The following is a 24,535-nucleotide window of genomic DNA, read 5'->3' as shown; positions in this document are numbered from 1 at the left end:
ATTTACGGAAAAGTAAATAAAAGAAACGTCTTATAACACTTAAAATTCAATTCAATTCAATTCAATTCAGAACCACTTTATTCATTTCCTGTACATAATACATTGAATAGTGTCAACAGTTGCTTAGGCCTAATAGTTATGAAATACATTTCTAACATAATAAAATAAAAACAAAATTTTACAAACTTAATTTTTGTTTTTAAGTCTAAACAAAAAATACATAAATTGAATTTGTTTTTGACTTTAAAGACTATTCAACTCTTCAAAAGAAAAAATAGCCTTGCTGATGAGAAATCTCTTTAATTAACCATTAACAAAACCATATATTTACGCTTATACTGTTACTCACAAGACGGTAAGTATACATAAAAGATGGTAAGTGGTGATCGATTTCGATTGGACACTCCAATCATCATAAGACCCAATAGGTGAATGACAAGAATCTTGAATAGCGTCCCTACTTAGATCTCCAGTTGTACTTATAAAAATGTATTGGCCGGTGCTTCTGATAGCCAATAGGAAACATTTGATTTGTTTACAATTTATCTGTGTTTCTGTTTTTAGTTGTGTATGAAGCTGTACAATGTAAATATAGATTTTTTAAATCCAGGGTATTTAGTGGAACATTTATCAGGACTAATTTAAATATAAAATATCTTAATATTTAATTTACCACAAGATTTTATGTAATTTACTTACCCAGAATCCGGGCTTTCAAGAACAAAAGTTCCTGATTTTCTGGGGACTGGTCATCATCTAAAACTTTGACAAAGAGGATTGCGGCTCGTTTGCAGCATTTTGCTCCGAAATGTTCATAAAATGAACCTTTGATATAAGTTACGGCCCATTCTGGAGTTGGTCCCCTATATCCCTATAAGAAAAGATGTTAAAGTAAAAAATTGACAGTTGTAGTTATATAATTGTATGTTATATAATGGTAAAAAATATTTAGATTGTTGTGAGTTGTTCATTACTCATTTGAGGTTTAACTCAGTAGAATGCTATAGCTATAATCAATCAATTATCTTCTTTGCTTGCACATAAATACAAGAAATGGTGTCACATGTCCAGGACCTATCTTTCTCTCTTGGGAGGAAACTTTACAATAGGACCGCAATGATTTGAACCTTCTTAGTTAGTTTGATAACTAGAATTTTTTATCATTTCCCTTATAATTGAGGTTTATCTCATCATTTAATTAAGTTTATTGTTGTTATTGTTACTGTGTCTAATAGGCAAAGTTTATTATAATAAACTCAGTTTTCTAAATAAAAATAGCTCAAACATGAGCTATAACTACATTTGACATCTTCAGGCAAAAGTAAACACAGGGTGTGGCAAAAAAACCTATTCATTTTCTGCAGCGCACTGTTCAGCGACAGGTAGTCTGAGGGTGGTGAGAGTAGGCTCATTGGAAAGCCTATACAATGCCATTTTTTGTAGTCACAGAGCAGTGGTCATATGAGCTACGTGCGGTTGTTATCAAGTCGTTTTTAAAAACTAATGATTTAGTCATTGCAACTCAGTGGCAGTTCCGCGCTTTTATTCAATTAGGTCGACATAGGGAAGTTCCGTCGTGATTATCTGCATGGATGAATACCAAATTAAACAGGGAGTATTTCATTTGGTCCAAAATCGTTTGGTCCAACAGTTGTAAAACAGTTCGTTTGGTCCAACAGTTGCAAAACTGTTTGTTTGGTCCAAAATCGTTTTATCCTCCAGTTGGGGAGTATTTCATTTGGTCCAAAATTAGTGATGGGCGGATCCAAGAAAATGTCGGTACCGGATCCGGATCCAGATACACACTGTCATAAGGGCGGGTTAAAAATACTCAACAAATTCACTACGTCGTTTATTTCGCCATTTATTATTGATTATTAACTCAAATCTTAGTTCATGTTGTGTCCAGTTGACTTATATACTAAATATTCAATATGTTGAACAATCCACGTATTTCAGTGTTATAATGCTTTAATTAATCAATCTTTCATCAAAGCTGGCTCTTGGGGCCTGTGAATTGCGGTAAATTGTCTCCTCTGTGTTAAATAATGTGTTCAGTTTACGTTTCCAACAAGAACGATTTGGTCAGGATCTTGGATCGCATGATCAGATCACCAAAATGTGGCACAAAGTATGCCACATAATTTATTTACCTTAATGATGTGTCAATGATATATAAAAGTAGCCTATTTAACATTCATTTTCATAGACTGTAAACGCCTTCTGCACTTGTATTATTCTGTATTCGGTTACATAATGGGAAATTTTCCAATGATTAAATACACATTTATAACCATAATTTCGTAAACATATGATGATCTGTCTTGAATAATATGACAAAATATCGGCAAAAGTAGTCAAAAAGCAGACACCAACCAGTACAATAGATATAACATAATGCAATAAAATATCATTGAAAGAGTTACTGTAATATTAAGACTATACAATAATTTGTAATGGAACGTTATATTGCTAAACATGACATTATACAGAAGAAGATCAATTTTAAAATAAGAAAATAAGATCCTTATATATAATATAATTCTGTAAGACAGAATTTTTACCAGGAAATTGTGGACGTCCAGAAAATATGAGTAGGCTAATTAATGTAATTTTCATGTTCTATTTTAAACTTTTGATCAAGAATTATGGACAACGATGGAGGATCAATAGTAAACACTCCATTGTAAATAGATACAACAATAAAAATTAAGGTGCATGATAAACATTTAAAACACGTTGGTCCACTGAATTTCTATACACTCACACTCTGTATATTAGAAGGTTGCCAAATGTGATAAAAACTGTTAATTTATAAGATTTCCAACCGTATGATACAATATTGAGCTTTAAGTTTGCTTATGTACGCTTTAGTGATTTGAATACTACAAAACATGGTGTATTTAACATTTAAAACATAGATAGTCGGCATGTTTAAAGCCAAAATTGTATTAATATTATTATTGTATACGTCGGTGGATGTTTGAACGCCTTCAATGTGAGGGACGCAATAGTTTATACCGTTGGACCAAACAAACTCGTATTAATGTGTTGGATAAAACGATTTTGGACCAAACTAACGAGTTTTTTACTGTTGGACCAAACGAACTGTTTTAAACAACTGTTGGACCAAACGATTTTGGACCAAATGAACGGGAATATAAACGTACAGTATATTTCATAAGTTTACTCCACAATGCAAAATTGTACTTCTAGTTGGGCCTGTACTTTTGGATAAAACGATTTTGGACCAAACGAACGTGTTTTTAACTGTTGGACCAAACGAACGACAATAAAAACGTTGGACCAAACGATTTTGGACCATTTGAAGACCATCCATTAAACAGATTATTATTCTAATATGTAGGGATGAAAATTAACCTCAAAATTTTTGTAACTGAGCGGTCAGACATGTTCAAGGCAGCCGCTTGTTTTCGGGCTGGCCTACGAGAACTGGTTTCCACAGCAGCACGAACTCTTATCGAATGTATATTGTCTGGCGTCCGATCTGACTTTGGAATGCCTGTCAGCTTCCTTTTAAACGCAGAAGCCGTTGTTCTAAAGTAAGTAACCCACCGCATTATTCATTATTGTGCTACGCAACGGAACTTCTCCGTGTCGCCTTAATTGAAAGAATGCATGAAACTGCCGATGAGTCGCAATGAATGAATACACTACTTTATAAAAACGACTTCATAACAACCGCACTAGCTCAGGCGACCACTGCTCTATGACTACAAAAAATGTTATTTTGTGTGCTTTCCAACGAGCCTACTCCCACCACTCTCAGACCACCTGTCGCTGAACATTGCTCTGCAGAAAATAGATCTGTTTTTTGCCGCACACTGTAGAATCTTTTTTATAGTAAAAAATATAAGGCTGATCAATTTAAAAACAATTTCTACTACTTTACTAATACTGCTATTTAAAACAATAAAATTGTAAACTTTGTAGTGCAACAGTAAAAAATTAAAGCGCATAAAGTTTCTAAAACCCAACTAAACGGTAGTTTAATTTATGTTTAGTTGATTTATGTTTTAGAGTGGTCTGTTTGCTAAGTGTTTGAAAGTGAATAAGGGAGTCATCTGTTTCTTTATGATAGCATGCAATGTCATTGCCATACAATACTCTCACTATAATCTAATCCTGAATAAATCCTCTGCAACACATTTTAACACATTGCCTACCAGGTAACACTCCAATATATGAGTGGCCATGTTTCACTAACATCTTAAACGTTACAGAGTAAATGTTTCAATACTTTTTATGTCCCCTAGCAAGGGAGTGCAAAACAGACACTCACTAATTTAAATAGTTTTCCAACACCAAACACTGGATCTTGAAACCTCACCATTCTATGTCCTATCTTGCACTATAACATGATCAGATAAAATTAACTCACTAATAAGGTATTGGTGTCGTCAATGCCCATCATTCTTTTAAGTGAATGACACATTTTCCTTGCGGTATCAACCAGCTCAAGTTCAGTTTTAACCAGAACATTTTGATTTTCACAGTCATCGCTGGTTTTTATTACAGAATATGCCTTTATCGGATCCTTATCATACAGCACTTTAAAAATGATGATTTTGTTCAAAAGGCTGAAACAGAAAGAATGAAGAGATTAATAAAATACAATTTCATCACTATATGTTTTCCTAAATCTCTGTAAAGGCAGCACACACAGCCTAACTTGATTAGCAATGAGTTAAAAGAAGAAAAACAAAAAAAATTAATCTTAGCCAAACAGCCCGAGAGTTAAAATGTAAAACTTTATATAAAAAAGTTAGGAAATTAAATAAAACATTCAGGTCAAAATTCAAACAATGTAAATAGAACCTCTTGGTCTATTATAAATTCAGAAGTGGGAATAGGATCTAAGAATGTACAAAACATTAATTTAAGAGTAGGTAATAAGTTGAATTCTGACCCTGTATTTATTTGGTACAGTTTTATTGAATATTTTTCAAATGTAACTAGTATAATGTCTAACTTTGAACCAATGTCTGAGAATCAGGTAGACAATGAAATATTTCAGTTTAATAAAAGGTTTCGATTCAGCTTTGTTAATGAGAATGAAATAGATATAATTATTAATAGTCTAAAGAACTCGTTTAATATGGGTTATGATGAGGTTTCTGTGGTTCTTCTGAAATGTAGGTTCTTCTCCCCTATTTTCAGGCAATAAGCCCTTTCTCTTCAAATCTATATATATATAGTGTTTATTTGAACTGAGCAGCCCCTCATGTAGTAATAATAAGTGAACATGTATTGAATAAAGAAGAATTGCATTGTATTAATTTTTATTAGTGATGGGTCGGTACTTCACGTCAAAAATCGGTTCTGCCGGTTCTTTGCAAAAGAAATCGGTTTTTTGCAACCGAGAATCGATGCCACAAAGGGTTCCAACACTCTGCACCTTTAGCCTTTACTACTTCCTACGTCATGGACCTGTTTCCCTCCCTTCCTATAGCATTTTAGGATTGCAGACATCAATCTAACTGCCACAGACGGTTCCCACACTACACACAGCTCACCTTTACTACTTCTTTCACCACTTCCTACGTCGTGGACAAGGTTAAGTTTGCCATTTATGAGATAGATCCATGAATGTGATTCACTGACAGATTGTTTAAGATAAAAGTTAATTTTATAACCTTATTTAGCTACGTAAATCAAATCTGTAAAATACTGTACCTAAGGGAGTACCTTTTATCTATGACTCTATCTATTCGATCAGTGGTTGTTTCCAAATTGCGACTTAAATATAAGCTTAACCTTTCTCTGTATAATTTGATGAGTGACCATGATCCAATTTTTCCCCCCTTTGTCCAGTGTATGTCGTGGCTTGATTTTAACATCTGCTATCATTTTCTGTTTGTTTAAATTTACGTCGTTATTTTGTAGCCATCTTGGCAACCCATAAGGCCAATGTTAAAATTTAAAAACTTTGAATTACTTTTACATTATATAGGCAATATAAAAAATTAAAATTCTAAACATATGACAAAACAACCTTGGTAAGTTTGGATGAAATATGTTTAGCTGTTATTGAGTTTATCTGTTAGAAAGTTTGCATTGAATTTGATCCCAAAGAGCTTCGCTTCCCTCCGCTCAATAAAACTACTCGCCTTACACTTTAGATTGTGAAGTCCTCAACTAAACAAATAACTTATAAATAATCTAGTAAATAATATGTTCAAGTACCTGTGAAATAGTGTAAGTCCTTCAGTCAAACTGTTTACAAGGCTTAATGTATTGTGGATTGGTTCATCCAAGAACCAAAATTGTTCTTCGGTGACATCCCAATCAACATTAAACTTAAACAGCCATTTCATGTCTATATCAGGTTCTGTAATCAATAAACATTTCTTCTTCTAGTAACTTGAAGGCTATACTGATGTGTTTTCTTAGACTTGATGAGATGATTAATTGTTAAAGTAAACAAAATTGTGCATAAGCATATATCGATCCCTAATCTTCAGGTTATCTTTATTATTCTACATTCTCGATTGTATATTAAACTATTTCTTTCCTGATTATTATTGACATCCAATAAATTAACACATTGTTGATTTTTAAACATCACAGTTCATTTGATGAAAATAAAACTGAGGCAGAACAAAGAAATAATGATTTAGTGCTCCAAGGTGACAATAGTCTGTTCATTACACATCTACCTGCTCCTCTGCTGTGCGGTATGTCACAACAGATTTCATTAGCTAATGGTTAGTAGTCTGTGATTGGGTGATGAGGTTACCACGTAAACTTGTTGGATGTGTGGATATAATAATTTATAACTGCACAGGGTCCCAAGTCCAAAAGACAATCTCTTTAAAAGTTAACATCACAATGTAAATGTTTACTTCTGACAATGACTGTAATTTTGGACTTTGGAATTTTATAAATTTGAATAAGCTGTGCTTTTAAACTTTACAGTTTTTACTACTGAACCAAGATCAATGGCTTGAAAATATCATGATGATAGTGCAAAACAAAACATTCTGAAATTTAGGGGAATTTCCACCTAACATTTTTTTATGAAAGAATATTTATTTCTTATATATTTTTTAAAGACTAAGATCAAACTGAATACATATACACCCTTTTTAGAGGTGAATAATTTATATAATAGATTATATTTAGCAATTATCCATGGAGTTGCTTCCATGGAGGTGACATTTTTTTGTTCAGTCCCTCGTAAATCTTAACCTATAGATTCATATATCCAGAGCTTATGTTTTCTGGAAGATAACAGGTGACACCCAAATAAAAAGTCAAATTTAAAATTTTAGCAAATGACATGCATTATTTGTTACACACATGGATATGTTCGATCGATTTAGTATACTATGTATACTAAATTATTTGTTTTTCTTAGCTCTTTACAATTGTCTAGACAGAAAATGGGAAATTTTGTGTGTTGAGAGTCAAAAATGAGAAAATCCTATTTTTACCACTATGAAACCCTCTGTAAAACCCTGTTCCCATGGTCCGATCATGCTGGTACAGTAAATTATTCAAGTTTTTCCCCCCTTACACTTTCAAACAAAATTGCATCAAAATCGGACAAAAATTACTCGCATTCACGGACGTATATATTATTAAGATCATCTAAGGGGAAGAAGTTGATTTTCAAGATCAAACATGATTCTAATCTTATTAACTAACTTAATATCATAAAAATATGTAGCTAAAAAATGCAAAGCTTAAAAACTTGCCTTGAATCTCATCTTTGATTCTTTTTACTTCATCTTTTTTCAGTTCTTTGTCTTCGATTACAGTTGTGTCTTTTGTTTCTTTTTCTTCTTCATTATCAGAAACTGTCAAATCCTCCACAGGCAATACAAGCTTGATATATTCAATGTCTGTAGCTTGCTTTTCTTTCTTTTCCACAGATTCTTCTTCTTTCTTAGTCACTTCTTCCTTTGGCTCGTCTTCAGTGATGTCAATCTCTTCTACCACTATTAGCTTCTCAGCAGCAGCCTGAGGAACAAAATTCTGTTTGAGTAGTCAAACCACACAGACAACCTTAGATAAATAGAATGAACAACTTTTATTTTGCAAATACAAAATTTAGGAAAAATACTTATTAGAAGTGTAAACAGGATTCATTTTATTGCCTCATGAATAATAATGTATGGTCATGATATAAATGTTTGGTTAAAGAAAGTAATTCCTTGAGTATTTAAGACTATTACAACTATCAATAACAGCAATAAGTAAATAATTTCTTAAGAAAATGTGAGATTAACCATGTCTGTGGTGGACAAAAGTTATTTTAAGTTTTAAATAAATCAACTATTGATGGACCAAATCCAAAACTGTTCAATTCCAGATTAAATAAAGATACAAAATGAGCAAAAACAATGGTTTAAAATGAACTAAACATTAACTAATTAATTATTCAGAAAAGATTAGTTTTCAAGTAAGTAGACAAGGTTATCTTTTAATTCTAAATTAAGTAGAATTTGTAAAAGTAGATATGAACACTTCCTTTTTTCTAGTGGGATTTGAATAATGTTGACATATCTTTGAGATGGGATACTGCAATATTAAAAAAAAAACATCTGCAAAGGTTGCAAAGTTGCAAAACTCACAATATCCCTACTATTGGATGGGAGAAATCATGATGAAATGGCAAATTGAGTAGATGGTGAAGATTTTGTCACAATTAATTGTGAAGATTTTGGAATCATTATCAAAACCTAAGTAGCTATCAAGAATTTATGATCCTTTATCATTATAAGGTATTGATAATCAAAATCATTCCAATCCTAAAATTATACATCTTGGTAGATTATAAAATAAATAAATGGTAACAGAAAACTGACACCTACTTTCTCCTATTCCCTTGGTGTAAATAATTAAATATCATACAAATTTTATGAGCAACCCTTTTAAATTGGGTGAACCGCAGGGTTAGATGTGTTTTTATTTGGAAAATTAATAATATTGCAAGCAATAATCTTTTAACCCTAACTCTGTTACAGCATTGGGAATTGTGCCATTTTGTTTAAAGTTAAAAGGACTAAAAAAAACACACACACACCTTTGTTGTTAAGGAGTTAAAAGGGCATACTAATGTTGTTCCAAATTGTTAGAACCTGTTTTTTTCTGTTATTTATCAGGATTTTATAGGAAAATCCCCATTAAAAAAAAGCGTCTTGAGAAACCATAGGACCAGGGTGTAGTCTGTAAATTTATACACATATGAAAACAACTTGTTGAGTTCAGTGGGCCCCAAAACGAATATTTTCACTCAAACTCAAAACTATTAAATTAAACAATTCTTTACATATACTATGTATATGGACATTTTACCTTCTGGTCCTCCAGACAGATGGGATGCACCAAATTGCCCTCGTGGTCAGCTGCATTGCGGAGATTCCACTTGTCCTTCTCCTCGTTGTAGGAAGACTCAAACTTGACATGACACATATGACAAGCTGCTTTTTCCGGGTAGTCTGCAGCTCTCACACTCACCATGACCCGCTCTGGTTTATCCTCTTCACCAGCGTCATATTGCATCTCAAAGCATGGATGGGCTGAACAATACAGTTTTATTTTATATCTCGAGCTGGTATATATGTATATACATACAGGGTGCCCCTTAAGTAAACTTCGGGAAATGGTTCTATGGGTCAAAACAAAATAAAGAGAAAATTAAGAATAACATTTTTTCCAAAATTGCTTCGTTAACCAGATATCCGCCATTTTGTATTTTTTACATAAATATTTTTATTTTGGATTTTTTCAACCAATCTTTATAAAACTAGGTATGTAGGTTAAGGTAGAAGAGCTACATGTTAGAAAAAAAATCATCTTTATTCAACTTAAAACTTAAACATGGCGGCCATTTAATTTTTTTACCTTAAATTACACAAAAACGGCTGATTTTGTGGAAAAATGTAAAAATGCTTTTATTTCCAATTTTCAATTCCCTATCAATCGGTACCAAATTTAAAAAAATTGAATAAGAAATAGCTGAAATATTAAGATATTTAGTTGAAAAATGGGGTAGAATTAGGCTAAGATGGTTCCGGTTTGCTCCATTTTTCAACTAAAAATCTTAATATTTCAGCTATTTCTTATTATATCTTCTTGAACATCGTACCGTTTGATAGGGAATAAAAAATGCTAAATAAAAGTGTTCTTGATATTTTTTCATTAAACCAGCTGTTAGTTGTGAAATTTTGAATAGTTTTTGAATAAAACAGCTTAGGCCTTTATCGAAACTCTTTCTTATACCAAATTTTTAAAACTTTAACCATTAATATCTTTGAAACGATTAGGTTTATGAAAAAAATCACAAGAATAAAATCGTCTTAAAATTACATTTTCTACCGGAATACATCATAAAATACAGAGTGTTCCGTAAGAAAAATCAAAGTTGGCGGCCATATTAGAAAAATTAAGGCTAAAATCATTTTTTTGACTTGACTAACATTTTTAAAATAAAAAATCCAAGGCACTTACCATTTAACTTTTCTTGATATCATAGTTTTAGAATAAAACGGCTGGCAAACTTATATTAATCACCCTGTATAATTTTTTTTTAGAATAGTGTTTTTGGCCTCTAAAAGGGGGAAAATCAGTTGTAACTACTGAGCAAAGATTACACTGAAAATACAAAGATTCCTCGATAGGAGAAAATAGTACCGATCATATACTGATTATTTTACATAGCCCTTTACCACCTAGACTGAATCCCCGAAGTACTGATGCATTCCGAGTAAACTAAACTAATTACATCTAAGGGTTTTAATTGGCATAAAACTATTACCGTATACTAAATCCCAATGAAAAAAAGCAGACAGAATCTCAGTTTCTTTAGAACTAGTGGTATAAAAGCAAAAAATAGTAGTCACAAGCCATATTGAAAATCGTGAACATCGTCGGGGACGTCATTGTTGTTCCCGCGGTCTCAAAAAAGTCATCGTCGTCGTCCGCAATCACGGCAAAATTATCAACATTTTCCATGGTCAAGAAGACATCGTCATCGACTACCTCAGCCACGGAATCGGCATTGTCGTCGTCCATCATTGAGGCAAAATCATTAAAATTTCTGACTTAGATATCAAAATTAAGACTAAATCCCGACTTTTTAAGACCATTTTGAAATTCAGTACTTATTCCCGACTTTCCTGTTTTTCCCGACTACTAGACACCCTGTACCTAGGTTTGCTGCTGCAGGGAGGCTAATAAAGTATTTTTTAGTAAAATATTAGTAGCTTAGTGTAAAATAAATTTGCCAAGTTTGATCAAAATATTTTCATAAACATGCAAACTACAACATTTTACAATATTCTCCATGACCATAAGAATAACAAAGGAATTTTAAATTAGCAATTTTTGGATTTTTTTTCTGTGACCAATAACCGTGCAAAAACACTTTAGTATACTAAATTATTAGTATTTCTTAGCTCTTTACAATTGTCTAGACAGAAATTGGGAAATTTTGTGTGTTGAGAGTCAAAAATTAGAAAAACCTATTTTTGCCACTATGAAACCCTCTGTAAAACCCTGTTCCCATGGTCCGATCATGCTGGTCCGGTAAATTATTCAAGTTTTCCCCCCTTACACTTTGAAACAAAATTGCATCAAAATCTGACAAAAATTACTCAAGTTCTCGCATTCACGGACGTATATATTATAAAGATCATCTAAGGGGAAGAAGTTGATTTTCAGGATCAAACATGATTCAATCTTATTAACTAACTTAAGATCATAAGAATACGTAGCTAAAAAAGGCAAAGCTTAAAAACATACTTTGAATATCATCTTTCGATTCCTGGGGTATTATCTTTGTCTCTGTTGTTGTTGATGTTACTTCTTCTAATGGTTTTACTTCATCTTTTTTCAGTTCTTTGTCTTCGATTACAGTTGTGTCTTTTGTTTCTTTTTCTTCTTCAATATCAGAAACTGTCAAATCCTCCACAGGCAATACAAGCTTGATATATTCAATGTCTGTAGCTTGCTTTTCTTTCTTTTCCACAGATTCTTCTTCTTTCTTAGTCACTTCTTCCTTTGGCTCGTCTTCAGTGATGTCAATCTTTTCTACCACTATTAGCTTCTCAGCAGCAGCCTGAGGAACAAAATTCTGTTTGAGTAGTCAAACCACACAGACAACCTCAGATAAATCGAATAAACAACTTTTATTTTGCAAATACAAAATTTAGGAAAAATACTTATTAGAAGTGTAAACAGGATTCATTTTATTGCCTCATGAATAATAATGTATGGTCATGATATAAATGTTTGGTTAAAGAAAGTAATTCCTTGAGTATTTAAGACTATTACAACTATCAATAACAGCAATAAGTAAATAATTTCTTAAGAAAATGTGAGATTAACCATGTCTGTGATGGACAAAAGTTATTTTAAGTTTTAAATAAATCAACTATTGATGGACCAAATCCAAAACTGTTCAATTCCAGATTAAATAAAGATACAAAATGAGCAAAAACAATGGTTTAAAATGAACTAAACATTAACTAATTAATTATTCAGAAAAGATTAGTTTTCAAGTAAGTAGACAAGGTTATCTTTTAATTCTAAATTAAGTAGAATTTGTAAAAGTAGATATGAACACTTCCTTTTTTCTAGTGGGATTTGAATAATGTTGACATATCTTTGAGATAGGATACTGCAATATTAAAAAAAAAAAAACATCTGCAAAGGTTGCAAAGTTGCAAAACTCACAATATCCCTACTATTGGATGGGAGAAATCATGATGAAATGGCAAATTGAGTAGATGGTGAAGATTTTGTCACAATTAATTGTGAAGATTTTGGAATCATTATCAAAACTTAAGTAGCTATCAATAATTTATGATCCTTTATCATTATAAGGTATTGATAATCAAAATCATTCCAATCCTAAAATTATACATCTTGGTAGATTATAAAATAAATAAATGGTAACAGAAAACTGACACCTACTTTCTCCTATTCTCTTGGTGTAAATAATTAAATATCATACAAATTTTATGAGCAACCTGTTTAAATTGGGTAAACCGCAGGGTTAGATGTGTTTTTATTTGGAAAATTACTAATATTGCAATAATCTTTTAACCCTAACTCTGTTACAGCATTGGGGGTTGTGCCATTTTGTTTCAAATTAAAGAACTAAAAAAAACACACACACACACCTTTGTTGTTAAGGAGTTAAAAGGGCATACTAAATGTTTTTCCAAATTGTTAGAACCTGTTTTTTTCTGTTATTTATCAGGATTTTATAGGAAAATCCCCATTAAAAATAAGCGTCTTGAGAAACCATAGGACCAGGGTATAGTTAGGGTGTAGTCTGTAAATTTATACACATATGAAAACAACTTGTTGAGTTCAGTGGGCCCCAAAACGAATATTTTCACTCAAACTCAAAACTATTAATTAAACAATTCTTTACATATACTATGTATATGGACATTTTACCTTCTGGTCCTCCAGACAGATGGGATGCACCAAATTGCCCTCGTGGTCAGCTGCATTGCGGAGATTCCACTCGTCCTTCTCCTCGTTGTAGGAAGACTCAAACTTGACATGACACATATGACAAGCTGCTTTTTCCGGGTAGTCTGCAGCTCTCACACTCACCATGACCCGCTCTGGTTTATCCTCTTCACCAGCGTCATATTGCATCTCAAACCGTGGATGGGCTGAACAAAACAGTTTTATAAACTATCTCGAGCTGGTACATATATACAGATATAACAATTTTTAAGAATAGTGTTTTTCAACTCTAAGGACATCAAAATGAAAGAAGTTTATAGGTCCCGGCTCCAGATATTACCATGCTACTTACGGTAAGCTACTTCCCTATAGGGAAATTTGCTTAAATCAGTACAAAGGGGAAAAAATCAGTTGCAATTGAGCAAAGATTACACTGAAAGTACAAAAATTCCTCGATAGGAGAAAATAGTTCCGATAAAATACTGATTATTTTACATAGCCCTTTCCCACCAAGACTGAATCCCTGAAGTGCTGATGCATTCCAAGTAAACTAATTACATCTGGAGGTTTTAATTGGCATAAAACTATTACCGTATACTAAATCCCAATTTAAAAAAGTAGACAGAATCTCAGTTTCTTTAGAACTAGTGGTATAAAAGCAAAAAATCGCCATTTTGTTTTAGAAGCCATTTTGAATTGTATATGATTTTGTTTATATCATATTTTGATCTGCTTTCATTGGTGAGCGTAAAAGTCGAACAACAGGTTTCAATGACTTGAAGGAAGAAAAATCCTGTGTTAGTAGCACTTCAAAGTGAATTGTATTTTGAAACTTTTACATTACAGAGTTATTATTTCAGCGGTCAAATGTCTATGGTTTGTAATAAAAATGTTTTTTTTTTTTTATTATAAAATGTCATGTTAACGATATTGTTTTAAAATTCATCGTGTAGCCCTGAACTGTTGATTAGACTAATATTTAAGGTACATATCTTCACATCCACAGTTCATAAATGTATGGTCAAACCCGACTTATATTGTTTTAACGATTGAACCCAATTAACCACAACTGAGCAAGGCCTCCCCCACCCCTGGTACTATTGATTAGTTAATTAAACAACTAAGTTATTTTTTAGTATACTACTGAGGTGAAAAACTGAAACCTTAAACTAAAATTATGATTATAAAAAGTATAATGTTACTTAATTTTTTTTCAAACAAGCAACGTAAAAACAATAATAATAAAACCTGGGTGACGGAAGGTATAAGGGTATCAAGCAGAAATAAAAGGCAACTGAGCAAACTTGCAAAAACCAGTAAAGATAAGCATTTTCTAGCTCACTATAAGAATTACAGGAAAATGTTTAAGACTGTATGTGATAAAGCTAGGAATATGTATAATTGTGAAGTAATATCAACTGATGATAATAAAAGTCAAGCTGTGTGGAATGTTAAGTCTGAGCTCGGATCTTCTGGTAATAAATCCTTAGATTTTCCTGACATTCAAGTTGGAAAGAAGCGCCTAAATGATGATCAGACTATTTCAGATTTTTTCAATAACAAATATTTAAATGTTTTGGGAGACAATAGATGCGGGCCATATGTCGATACTGCAGAAGAATTTGTCAATAATTTTAAAAATAATCAAAAAAATTACTTTAATTTCCACTCTGTAAGCATTTCAAAAGTAAAGGAAACGATCAAAAACCAAAAAAATAAAAAATCAGTTGGATGGGATGGAATTCCCATGGTTATTATCAAAAGGGTAGCTACTTTCATTGCACGTCCTATTTAAATAATTATAAATAAGTGGTTTTATGAAGGCATATTTCCTAATCAGATGAAATATACTGAATTGAAGCCTCTTTTCAAAAAGGGATTAGTGGAAAACCCCGATAACTACCAACCGCCCAATATCAATACTACCTAACATCTCTAAAATCTTTGAAAAAATTGGGGATGCGGAATACTATCCCCCGGAAAACTACCCCCCCAGGTGAAACGTGACGTCACAAAATCTGCTAACTACCCAATATGGAAGCCGTGTCCGCGACTGGAATACTACCCCCCCTAGTCAAATCATGTTATGTAATTTTAATTTTAATTCGAGTAATGCCGTTGGATAATAGAAAAGGCATGTGGTGAATATAAAATAGATTTTCGAAATGTTACAGCAAGTTTGGTTGGTTAGGTTAGGTTAGGTTAGATTAGAACTGTTTGACAACTAAATTTGAGTGTCCGTGACTGGAAAACTGCCCCCCCCCCCCCGGTCACTGACGTCAATATGACGTAGGAACCTGCTTGGGGGGGGTAGTTTTCCGGGGGGCAGTCATCCGGCGACCCAAAAAATTGCATACAATCAAATTTATTCTTTTTTTGATGCTAGCAAACTATTTGCTGACCAGCAGTTTGGTTTTAGATCTGGAATGAGCACAATATCTGTTTTCTCTGATTTCATAAATCAGGTGTCGGAGGGTTTGGATGGGTCACAGAGTACAGCGGCTGTATTCTGTGACCTTTCCAAGGCCTTTGATTCTGTAGATTACGATATTCTGTTGACAAAACTTAAGTACTACAAATTTTCTGCTAAGTCATTGTCTTGGATACAATCTTACTTGAGCGATAGGTATCAATGAGCAATTATAAAGTAAAATGGTAAAAAATGTTCCTCGACATGGGGTAAAATTAAATATGGTGTCCCTCAGAGGTCAATTCTAGGACCTTTATTATTTTTAATATTTGTAAATGATTTGCCCAAAAACGTTTCTTCTAACCTCATTCAATGACACTACAGCAATAGTTAAGGCTAACAATTCTAATAATTTGAAAGTAGAGCTAGATCGTTCACTTCTAGAGCTATCCAACTGGTTTAATGTGAATGGATTGAAACTTAATAGTTCAAAAATACAAATTTTAAAATTTCAGCCCGCTCAAAATAAAAATATTTAAATACATTTGATTTGATTTTTAATGGGGATATTTTATCCTTTGTAAAAAGTACAAAATTTCTTGGCTTATATATTGATGAAAACTTGCATGGAAACCGCACATTGATATGCTTACAAAAAAATTAATCACTGCTTGTTTCTAAATTTATGTGTTGCGAAATATAATAGATGCCAAAACTAAAATTATGGCATATCATGCCATGTTTTTCTCTCATTTTCAATATGGTATTGAGCTGTGGGGTTCCACTTCCCACGCAATTAAAATATTTAAAATCCAAAAACGTTTTTTCAAAAAATTCTATCTTTTAAATCTAAAAGAACATCATGTAAGCTACTATTTAAAAAATATGAAGTCTTGAAAATGCCTTCACTGTTTATTTTCAAAACCCTAGTAAATTTAAAAAGGAATTTTCACTAATATGTAAATAAGCAGTTTGTTCATCACTACCCCACACGTGCACACTTTGGGCAATAACTCAGTTTATAGTTAATTTTACTTTAATACTATTTTAATTTAAAGAATGTTTTCTTTGTTTTATATTAGGTATGCATATTTGACAATGTCACTTGTTCCTCTAGCTGCGCTAGAAACTTGGAATGTGTTCTTGTGTATGTGACAATAAAATAATATTTATTTATTTAGTCATTGATAAATACCGACCATCTCCTAGAACCTTTGAACTTGAGAGAAAAGAATGCAATAATAATTCCTGTAAATAATTCAACTAACTTTGAAAGTAGAAATGGAACTCACTGGAGTCTACTTGTATATAACAAAGGGTTAAAATGTTATTATTCGTATGATTCAATTCCACAACATAACATTGAGCAAATTGTAATAACTAACTGTAATCTCATTATACTAAGGATCAACTCCAAGATTAAATTAGAATTTATTTTTGGAGTTCTGCGGCACAAAATTAATTAGAGTGATATGGTTTGATCAATAAATAACTTGATTTGTATACTCACCTTGTGTTTCTTTGTGCCGGAGGCTTTTGAGTGCCGCAACTCTTCTTCTGGCACTCATTGACATGGGCTCTAAAAAGAAAAACAGACAAATATAAAATAGTCATTGATAACAAAGGAGTGTTTACGTAGATCAGTAAATATTTATATCAGTAATATACAGAAGAAAAATCAATATATTGTGTTTCCAAGTCAGAGGTAAATACTCCTGCTGTGTAATTGTAAAAAACTTGTTTTTTTTTTGCCAAAACACTAGTATTGGGCAAGTGAGGTGATGCATAATAGGCGTTTCATGTGTCATATTTTACTTTCAACCATCACCATAAATTTTATTATGCTTCCTTTTTAGCAAATTTCCCTATAGGGAAGCAGCTATAGGTGGCACAGTAAGACCAGTAGCCAGGATCGAAATACTTTTTAATTTTGATGTCCCTAAAGGCCAAAAAAACAATTTGTTCAAATTTATATATATATATATATATATGTACACGCTTCTTTGTTTCGGGTTGAGTAAAAAATTTTGACCTTCAGGCATTGGATCAACATCGGTAATTGATATACTGTAATCGGTTTATATAAAATCTGTACGTTAATGGCGAAATAGCGTGGATCTTTTTCGGCTTCGCAAATTTCCTCAAATGGATCGCAGCGAAATAGATTATCGGTGATATAAATCTATCAAGAAAAAAAGATTTGAGGCCCGCCGTTAGAAATATACGGCCCTGTGCCAAAGTTCCAAAGTTCTTTGGAGATTTAGCAAAACAAAATACCCACAACGTGGTGTGGACTAAAATGATTGCCCACGTCAGGATTTGGGTACTGTATTTATACTTTGCGCAAACGCCAAATAGCCTGTATGACCGCGTACAAGGTCTACAAATATTTTAAAATAGCCACTTTGTTCAGAATTTTATGAGGATTCCAAAAATATAATAATATAAGGAAGTAGATTTGCAAATAAATAAGTTATGGGCAAAAAACTGATTTCGGTACATAGCGTTTAGCTAAGAATGCATAGCCTAACCATAGCTAGGAATCTGGCTGATAATTTACATCAATATCACTACCTACTTCTTCAGGATCATCAACCAGCCCTTCAAAATCACTTAAATCTTCTTATAATGCACCACGTATATCACTACTTTTGATTTTTAACACTAAAACAATGATAAACGTAATAAAACACATCAGTCATCGGTGCGAGGTTAACCAAGCTGTTTACAAATGCGCACGTCAGCTGTCTGCTACAATTATGATCGGCTCGAGAAAAAAAAGCGCTTAGAGACAGACCTCGGGAGAAAGCTTAGAATCTGCCAAATAAAACGATACCTAACTCGATCCTGTTCAATCCGATTTTGTCAGTCATAGAGCCTTCGCCGTAAACAGTGTTTGTGAGTCGAAAAATCGACACAAAACACTAAACAAAGTGTGTTATGTGTCGATTTAATGACACATAACACCCGGAGGGTTAATTCCATTTAAGTTTTATTTACTTAATCACATCTTTTATTTGTTTATCTATTTTTATTTATTAAACTCCATGTTGATGGCCCCTGGATTACTTTATATGACTATGATATTATGGTACAGTAACTCGTCAAGTAATCCAAATGTTGATTGAGGTTAACAATCTACATTCTTCGCCGTAAATGCTGCATCGTCAGGGTTACAAAACATAAGACATCGATGTCACACCCACACGACATGGATAGGGTTCCCAGAGACCCTCCATAAAAAAAAAAGAAAACAATTATGACTCGAGGAAATTATCTTGAAGGGAGAGGGGTCACATCATTTTTAAAAATTTAGAATCACTTTGCCTATGCATTTTAAGGGCTTTAAAAAATGTGTCACGCTTGCGTCACAGCGGCGACGCATCAGATGGTAAATCAGCTGATTGCTAGAGAACTTAGGGAGGGGGTAGGAAGCGCGGAGAGAGAGTAGTTGTGCTCTGGAGTCTACCTGTGCCAGTTTGACGCTGGACATTGTCACCGAATTGATAAGTTGTCATTAGAGTATGTAATTTTTAAATATCTTCCAAATTTTTTCAAGAAGGGGGGGATTAAGGCGTTAGGGAACTATTTACTATTTCAGCTTAGTACCTATGTAAATTTTACTTTTGATCACACTTGTACCCTTAAGGTACGAGTGGAAGTTTTACTTGTTCTTTGCCTTATAATATTTAATCAGATGCATTAGAAATATTAGATCATCAAAATGTCTGTGGTATGGATGTGGTTTGGTTTGGCTCAGTACCTATTTCATTTAAGTTTATTATTATTCAACTCAAAATGTCGCACGCAGCAATAAACTGATTATATTGGGCCTTAATGATCTTTATGAGTCCAGTACCACTACTATAAATTATAGTACACGCTTCAAATGTTTTTAGACTACAGTATTTAAGATAGGTTCTATAACTTTCAGCATTTTGGAATTTTTTAACTGAATATTGTCGACAATTCCTAAAAACATATAGCCTTTTATTGTAACTTTTATTGCAAGTTTATATTTTATATAACTTTTATTGCTAGTTTATATTTTAATTTTATATAACTTTTATGTAACTTTATGTAACTTTTATATAAATGGTTTGCCAAAATTAATGTCTGGGAACAAACAAAACAAGCTCTGTCTGTATGCAGATGATGCAAACTTGAAAATTTGTGGTGGATCGGTCAAGGAACTAGAAAATTCTATTCAGGAAAACTTAATCAATCTTAATAATTACTTTTGCTATCATCAATTATTGCTCAACACTACCAAAATCAGTCATATTCAGTTTAGTACAAAACAACATAAAATAAAATGAATGACTTTGAATCAGTATCAGTTGGTCTAAATAACTATAAAATTAACAAAATTTAAAATACTAAGTTTCTTGGTTTAACAATTTTTAGTTATTTTAGTTGGGATCTCCACATTGAACAAGTGGCTAAAGAGGTTATATCTGGATTATTTGCTCTGTACAAGCTATCAAAAGTATGCAATCTAGAACATTAAAAATGGTTTACTATGCATATATACATACAAACATCAATTTCGGAATCTGCGTGTAAGGAGCAACGACTAAAAGTAATTTAGATCGTATTTTGATTTTACAAAAAAGAGCTTTTAGAATAATGCGTGATCTAAAATGGAGGGGTACTTTAAAAGAGCATTTCAAAAGTTTTGGCATCATGACTGCTGTGTATTTACCGGTATAGTTTGTACATTTATGAAGTGATCATGTATTGTAAGTTTCACTTTGATGAATTAGGTTTACTAAGGGAAAGTCATTCTTACAAAACTAGAAATAGGCAAAACAAAAAAAAAAAAATGCCTATTCGCAAATTAGAGTTTTACAAAAAGAAAACAACCTACGCTGGAGGAAAATTTTTTATAATTTACCCGATAATATTAAAAACGAAGTTAGTATTATTAAGTTTAAAAAATTGCGAAAAAATTATTTTATTTCAAGACTACTAGAGCCTATTTATTGGAAGAATTTTAGTATGCTTAGTTTTTAATGTAGCCTAGTCTTATAAAAATATTTTTGACGCAATTCTATGTACTAATTACATGTACAATTATGAACTAAAGAATGTTTGAATTGAATTGAATTGAAAATTAGAATTTATTTTTGGAATTCTGCGGTACAAAATCAGAGTGATATGGACCTATCATTCCGACTGACCATCTCCTAGAACCTTTGAACTTGAGAGAAAAGAATGCAATAATAATTCCTGTAAATAATTCAACTAACTTTGAAAGTAGAAATGGAACTCACTGGAGTCTACTTGTATATAACAAAGGGTTAAAATGTTATTATTCGTATGATTCAATTCCACAACATAACATTGAGCAAATTGTAATAACTAACTGTAATCTCATTATACTAAGGATCAACTCCAAGATTAAATTAGAATTTATTTTTGGAGTTCTGCGGCACAAAATTAATTAGAGTGATATGGTTTGATCAATAAATAACTTGATTTGTATACTCACCTTGTGTTTCTTTGTGCCGGAGGCTTTTGAGTGCCGCAACTCTTCTTCTGGCACTCATTGACATGGGCTCTAAAAAAAAAACAGACAAATATAAAATAGTCATTGATAACAAAGGAGTGTTTACGTAGATCAGTAAATATTTATATCAGTAATATACAGAAGAAAAATCAATATTTTGTGTTTCCAAGTCAGAGGTAAAAGGTGTGTAATTGTAAAAAACTAGTTTTTTTTTGCCAAAACACTAGTATTGGGCAAGTGAGGTGATGCATAATAGGTGTTTCATGTGTCATATTTTACTTTCAACCATCACCATAAATTTTATTATGCTTCCTTTTTTCTTTCTCGCCCTATATACACAGAGAATATGGAGATAAATATCATGGAGAAAGTATTGTTTTTGTCAACATTTTTGAGTTTGAGTTTTGAGTGGAAATATCCGATTTGGGTCCACCTGGAACCAAAAAAGTGGTTTTCAAAGTGATGTCTGTGTGTGTGGTGTGTGTCTATATGTCTGGATGTGTAGGTACAGAGCTAGGGACTACACGTGTGGTCCGATTTCAATGAAATTCGGAGTGTAGCTTCTAATCCATGGTATCTCCAGAATTTTTTTCATTTTTTAAATTTAGATTTTTAATGTTTATTTTCCCCATAAAACCCCATAAAATTAAGGAAAAATTGGATTTTCTAGAAAATGGCCTGAACGATTTTGATAAAAATTTTGTATGTTGTAGCCCTTTAAAATCTGAACAAAATTGTACGACTCCCATTTCTATAAAAATTACGGTTCAAAAGTTATTATAAATTATGTTATTTTCCCATAAAAACCCCATAAAATAATAGGATTTTAGACAAAAAGCCGGTTTTGAATTAACTTAGTAGGCCTATGTTATGGTCCTTAAAGTTTTTTTCATTTTTTGGAAATTTTTATTTTTAATGGGGATTTTTCCATAAAACCCTATAAAATAAGGGAAAAATCTGATTTTCTTGAAAATGGCGGGAACAATAATAAAAAATTAGTATGCTATAGTACTTTAAATTCTGAACAAAATGGTTCAATTCCCATTGCTGTAACAATTACGGTTCAAAAGTTATTGCAGCTTTGGTGATTTTTAACTATAAAATATCATATTTACTCTCACCGCTTACCCATGATAAAGGTTGTTGACAAGCTTATGGAAGAAAGTATGTGTCAGAATGCTGATACCGTTTATTTTAGTATTGTGGCCAAAGTTTTTGATGGATTTTGCATGCCACTTTATTGAATATTTATTCCTGGGGAATCATCCATCTTGTAGTAATATCTAAACTCATTAGAAATATAAGTATTTAGTCATGTGGTTTAATATTACATATTTTGGTAAACAAATATAAGCGTCTGTTTGGATGTAGATTGGTTGGCGATAGAAGAAAAAGTAACTTACAAAAGCCAATTTTTTTTTCATTTTTATGTCTATTGTATTAAATTTGCTATAATCTGTCACACATGAATAAAATGTGTGTATATACAGTATATATATATATATATGCAAGTGCAATATCTCTATGCATTTGTAATAAATATATGCATATGTAATATACAGGGTGATCAACTCAAGGGGGCCACCATTGGGATATCGGAAACGGTAAGAATTAGAGACAACTTTAAATGGGGGACATTCCTTTATTTTTTGTAGCAGTTAAAAATATGATTTTATTTCTTCAAAATTCAGCCGCCATTTTCCAAAATGGCGGCCAACTTTGAAATTTCTTATGGAACACCCTATATTTTATCATGGTTTCAAATAGAACATGCAATTTAAAGACTTTTTTATTCTTGACATTTTTTTGATAAACTCACTCGTTTAGGAGTTACAGCCTATGGAAAAATGACTTCCGGTGTACATTTTACATCATGTAGCTCCTAACCAAGTAGGTTTATAGCAAAAATGCGAAGAGTAAATAAGTCAAATAAGTCTTAAAATCAGCAGTCAAAATTGGACATCCAAAGTCGTCCAATATAGCTCAGCGCTGTTGCACGACGTCCAAGCTCCTTCATGATGACCGGTTACGATGACCGGCTACTTGCCAAACAGTGTTCTCTCGTATAAATGCTTATGGAACGTTTATTAGTTATATATACATGGGTATATGTTCTTGTTCAGAAATATATATCCTATGAATATTTGAACCATTAATTAAAACATCATCAAGTAAAAAAAAAAACATAAAAAGAAAAAATAAACAAGGCAACAGTTAGAAAACTATAAGGTTTACATGGAAAACAAATTTTTATACCCTCATTTTAATTTTTACTAGTATAAAGAATAGAATGCCTTTTTCGAACTGTTTTTTAGGCTTCAATTAAATGTTCTTATGTCGCAAATATGTTTACTAATAGTATTCACTTAACATTTGACTTAATTTTATTTCAATAAATTTTGTGCTTGTGTTTTGCTACACCACTTATTAAATTGCAACCAATGAGAATATCATATAAATAAGTTGTACACAGGGTTCTTTTATTTCCCCAACTCTAAAATACAACGCACATGAATTGAAAATGTTATAGGTTTAATAGTACTGTAGGGAATCGAATATCAATAAAGTTAACGTATAACAATAAATTGACATATTCCTAGATTATAATTGAATGTGTTTACGAAGGAACACCACAACCTCAAAATTCAGCATTACAGTATATTTGCTCAAGATTTATTGTTTTCATATAGCACAGTTGATGTTGCCAACTAGCGTGGGAGCGGAGGTCCTGATAAAAGCTGGTTCTCGGAAAAGTAATAAACTTGTAGTTTGAATGAAACATTTTTTTTTATTTTGTACAGGATTCATGGGATCCTCAGCATCAAGTACAAACTGCAAAATGTGTGTCGAAGGTCTGATTAGACCTTCCGAGATTTAGACCTTCAGCAACTCATCCGTTTTTACCTTCCTTTAATTTATTCTTTTTCATGTTGTGCTTCATGTAACATACATAGACTAGAGGGCCGCTCATGCCCTTGACAAATAAATTAAAATTTTCGCCCAAATACAAATCAATATCATCATTAGACAAGAATTAAAAAATAAAATTTATGAACAAAACCTACCACGGCATATTCTTGAACAAGTACGCCTACAAACCTACGATAAGCATGTTTGTTATTATTATACTTAACCTACAAATGCTATGACTTAGGGCA

General features: G+C 32.3%; 1 protein-coding gene across 1 annotated transcript in view; it reads right to left on the bottom strand.

Moving 5' to 3' along the window:
• Positions 1-24,535, bottom strand: part of LOC128999087 (uncharacterized) — a 50,135-nt gene that overhangs the window by 15,121 nt on the left and 10,479 nt on the right. The window contains exons 3-11 of the mRNA XM_054425442.1: positions 21,360-21,428; positions 17,376-17,444; positions 13,438-13,661; positions 11,773-12,088; positions 9,325-9,548; positions 7,722-7,986; positions 6,208-6,352; positions 4,403-4,601; positions 700-871 (exon numbers count right to left, since the gene is read on the bottom strand). Of these exons, the coding sequence (XP_054281417.1) occupies positions 700-871; positions 4,403-4,601; positions 6,208-6,352; positions 7,722-7,986; positions 9,325-9,548; positions 11,773-12,088; positions 13,438-13,661; positions 17,376-17,444; positions 21,360-21,428 (1,683 nt within the window). The remainder of the gene's footprint in view (positions 1-699; positions 872-4,402; positions 4,602-6,207; positions 6,353-7,721; positions 7,987-9,324; positions 9,549-11,772; positions 12,089-13,437; positions 13,662-17,375; positions 17,445-21,359; positions 21,429-24,535) is intronic.

Source organism: Macrosteles quadrilineatus, unplaced genomic scaffold (genome assembly GCF_028750875.1).
Source record: "Macrosteles quadrilineatus isolate MER2022 unplaced genomic scaffold, UCM_ALF_1.0 Scaffold_7__1_contigs__length_78375512, whole genome shotgun sequence".
Taxonomy (NCBI): domain Eukaryota; kingdom Metazoa; phylum Arthropoda; class Insecta; order Hemiptera; family Cicadellidae; genus Macrosteles; species Macrosteles quadrilineatus.
This window is presented reverse-complemented; position numbering and strand designations above follow the sequence as displayed.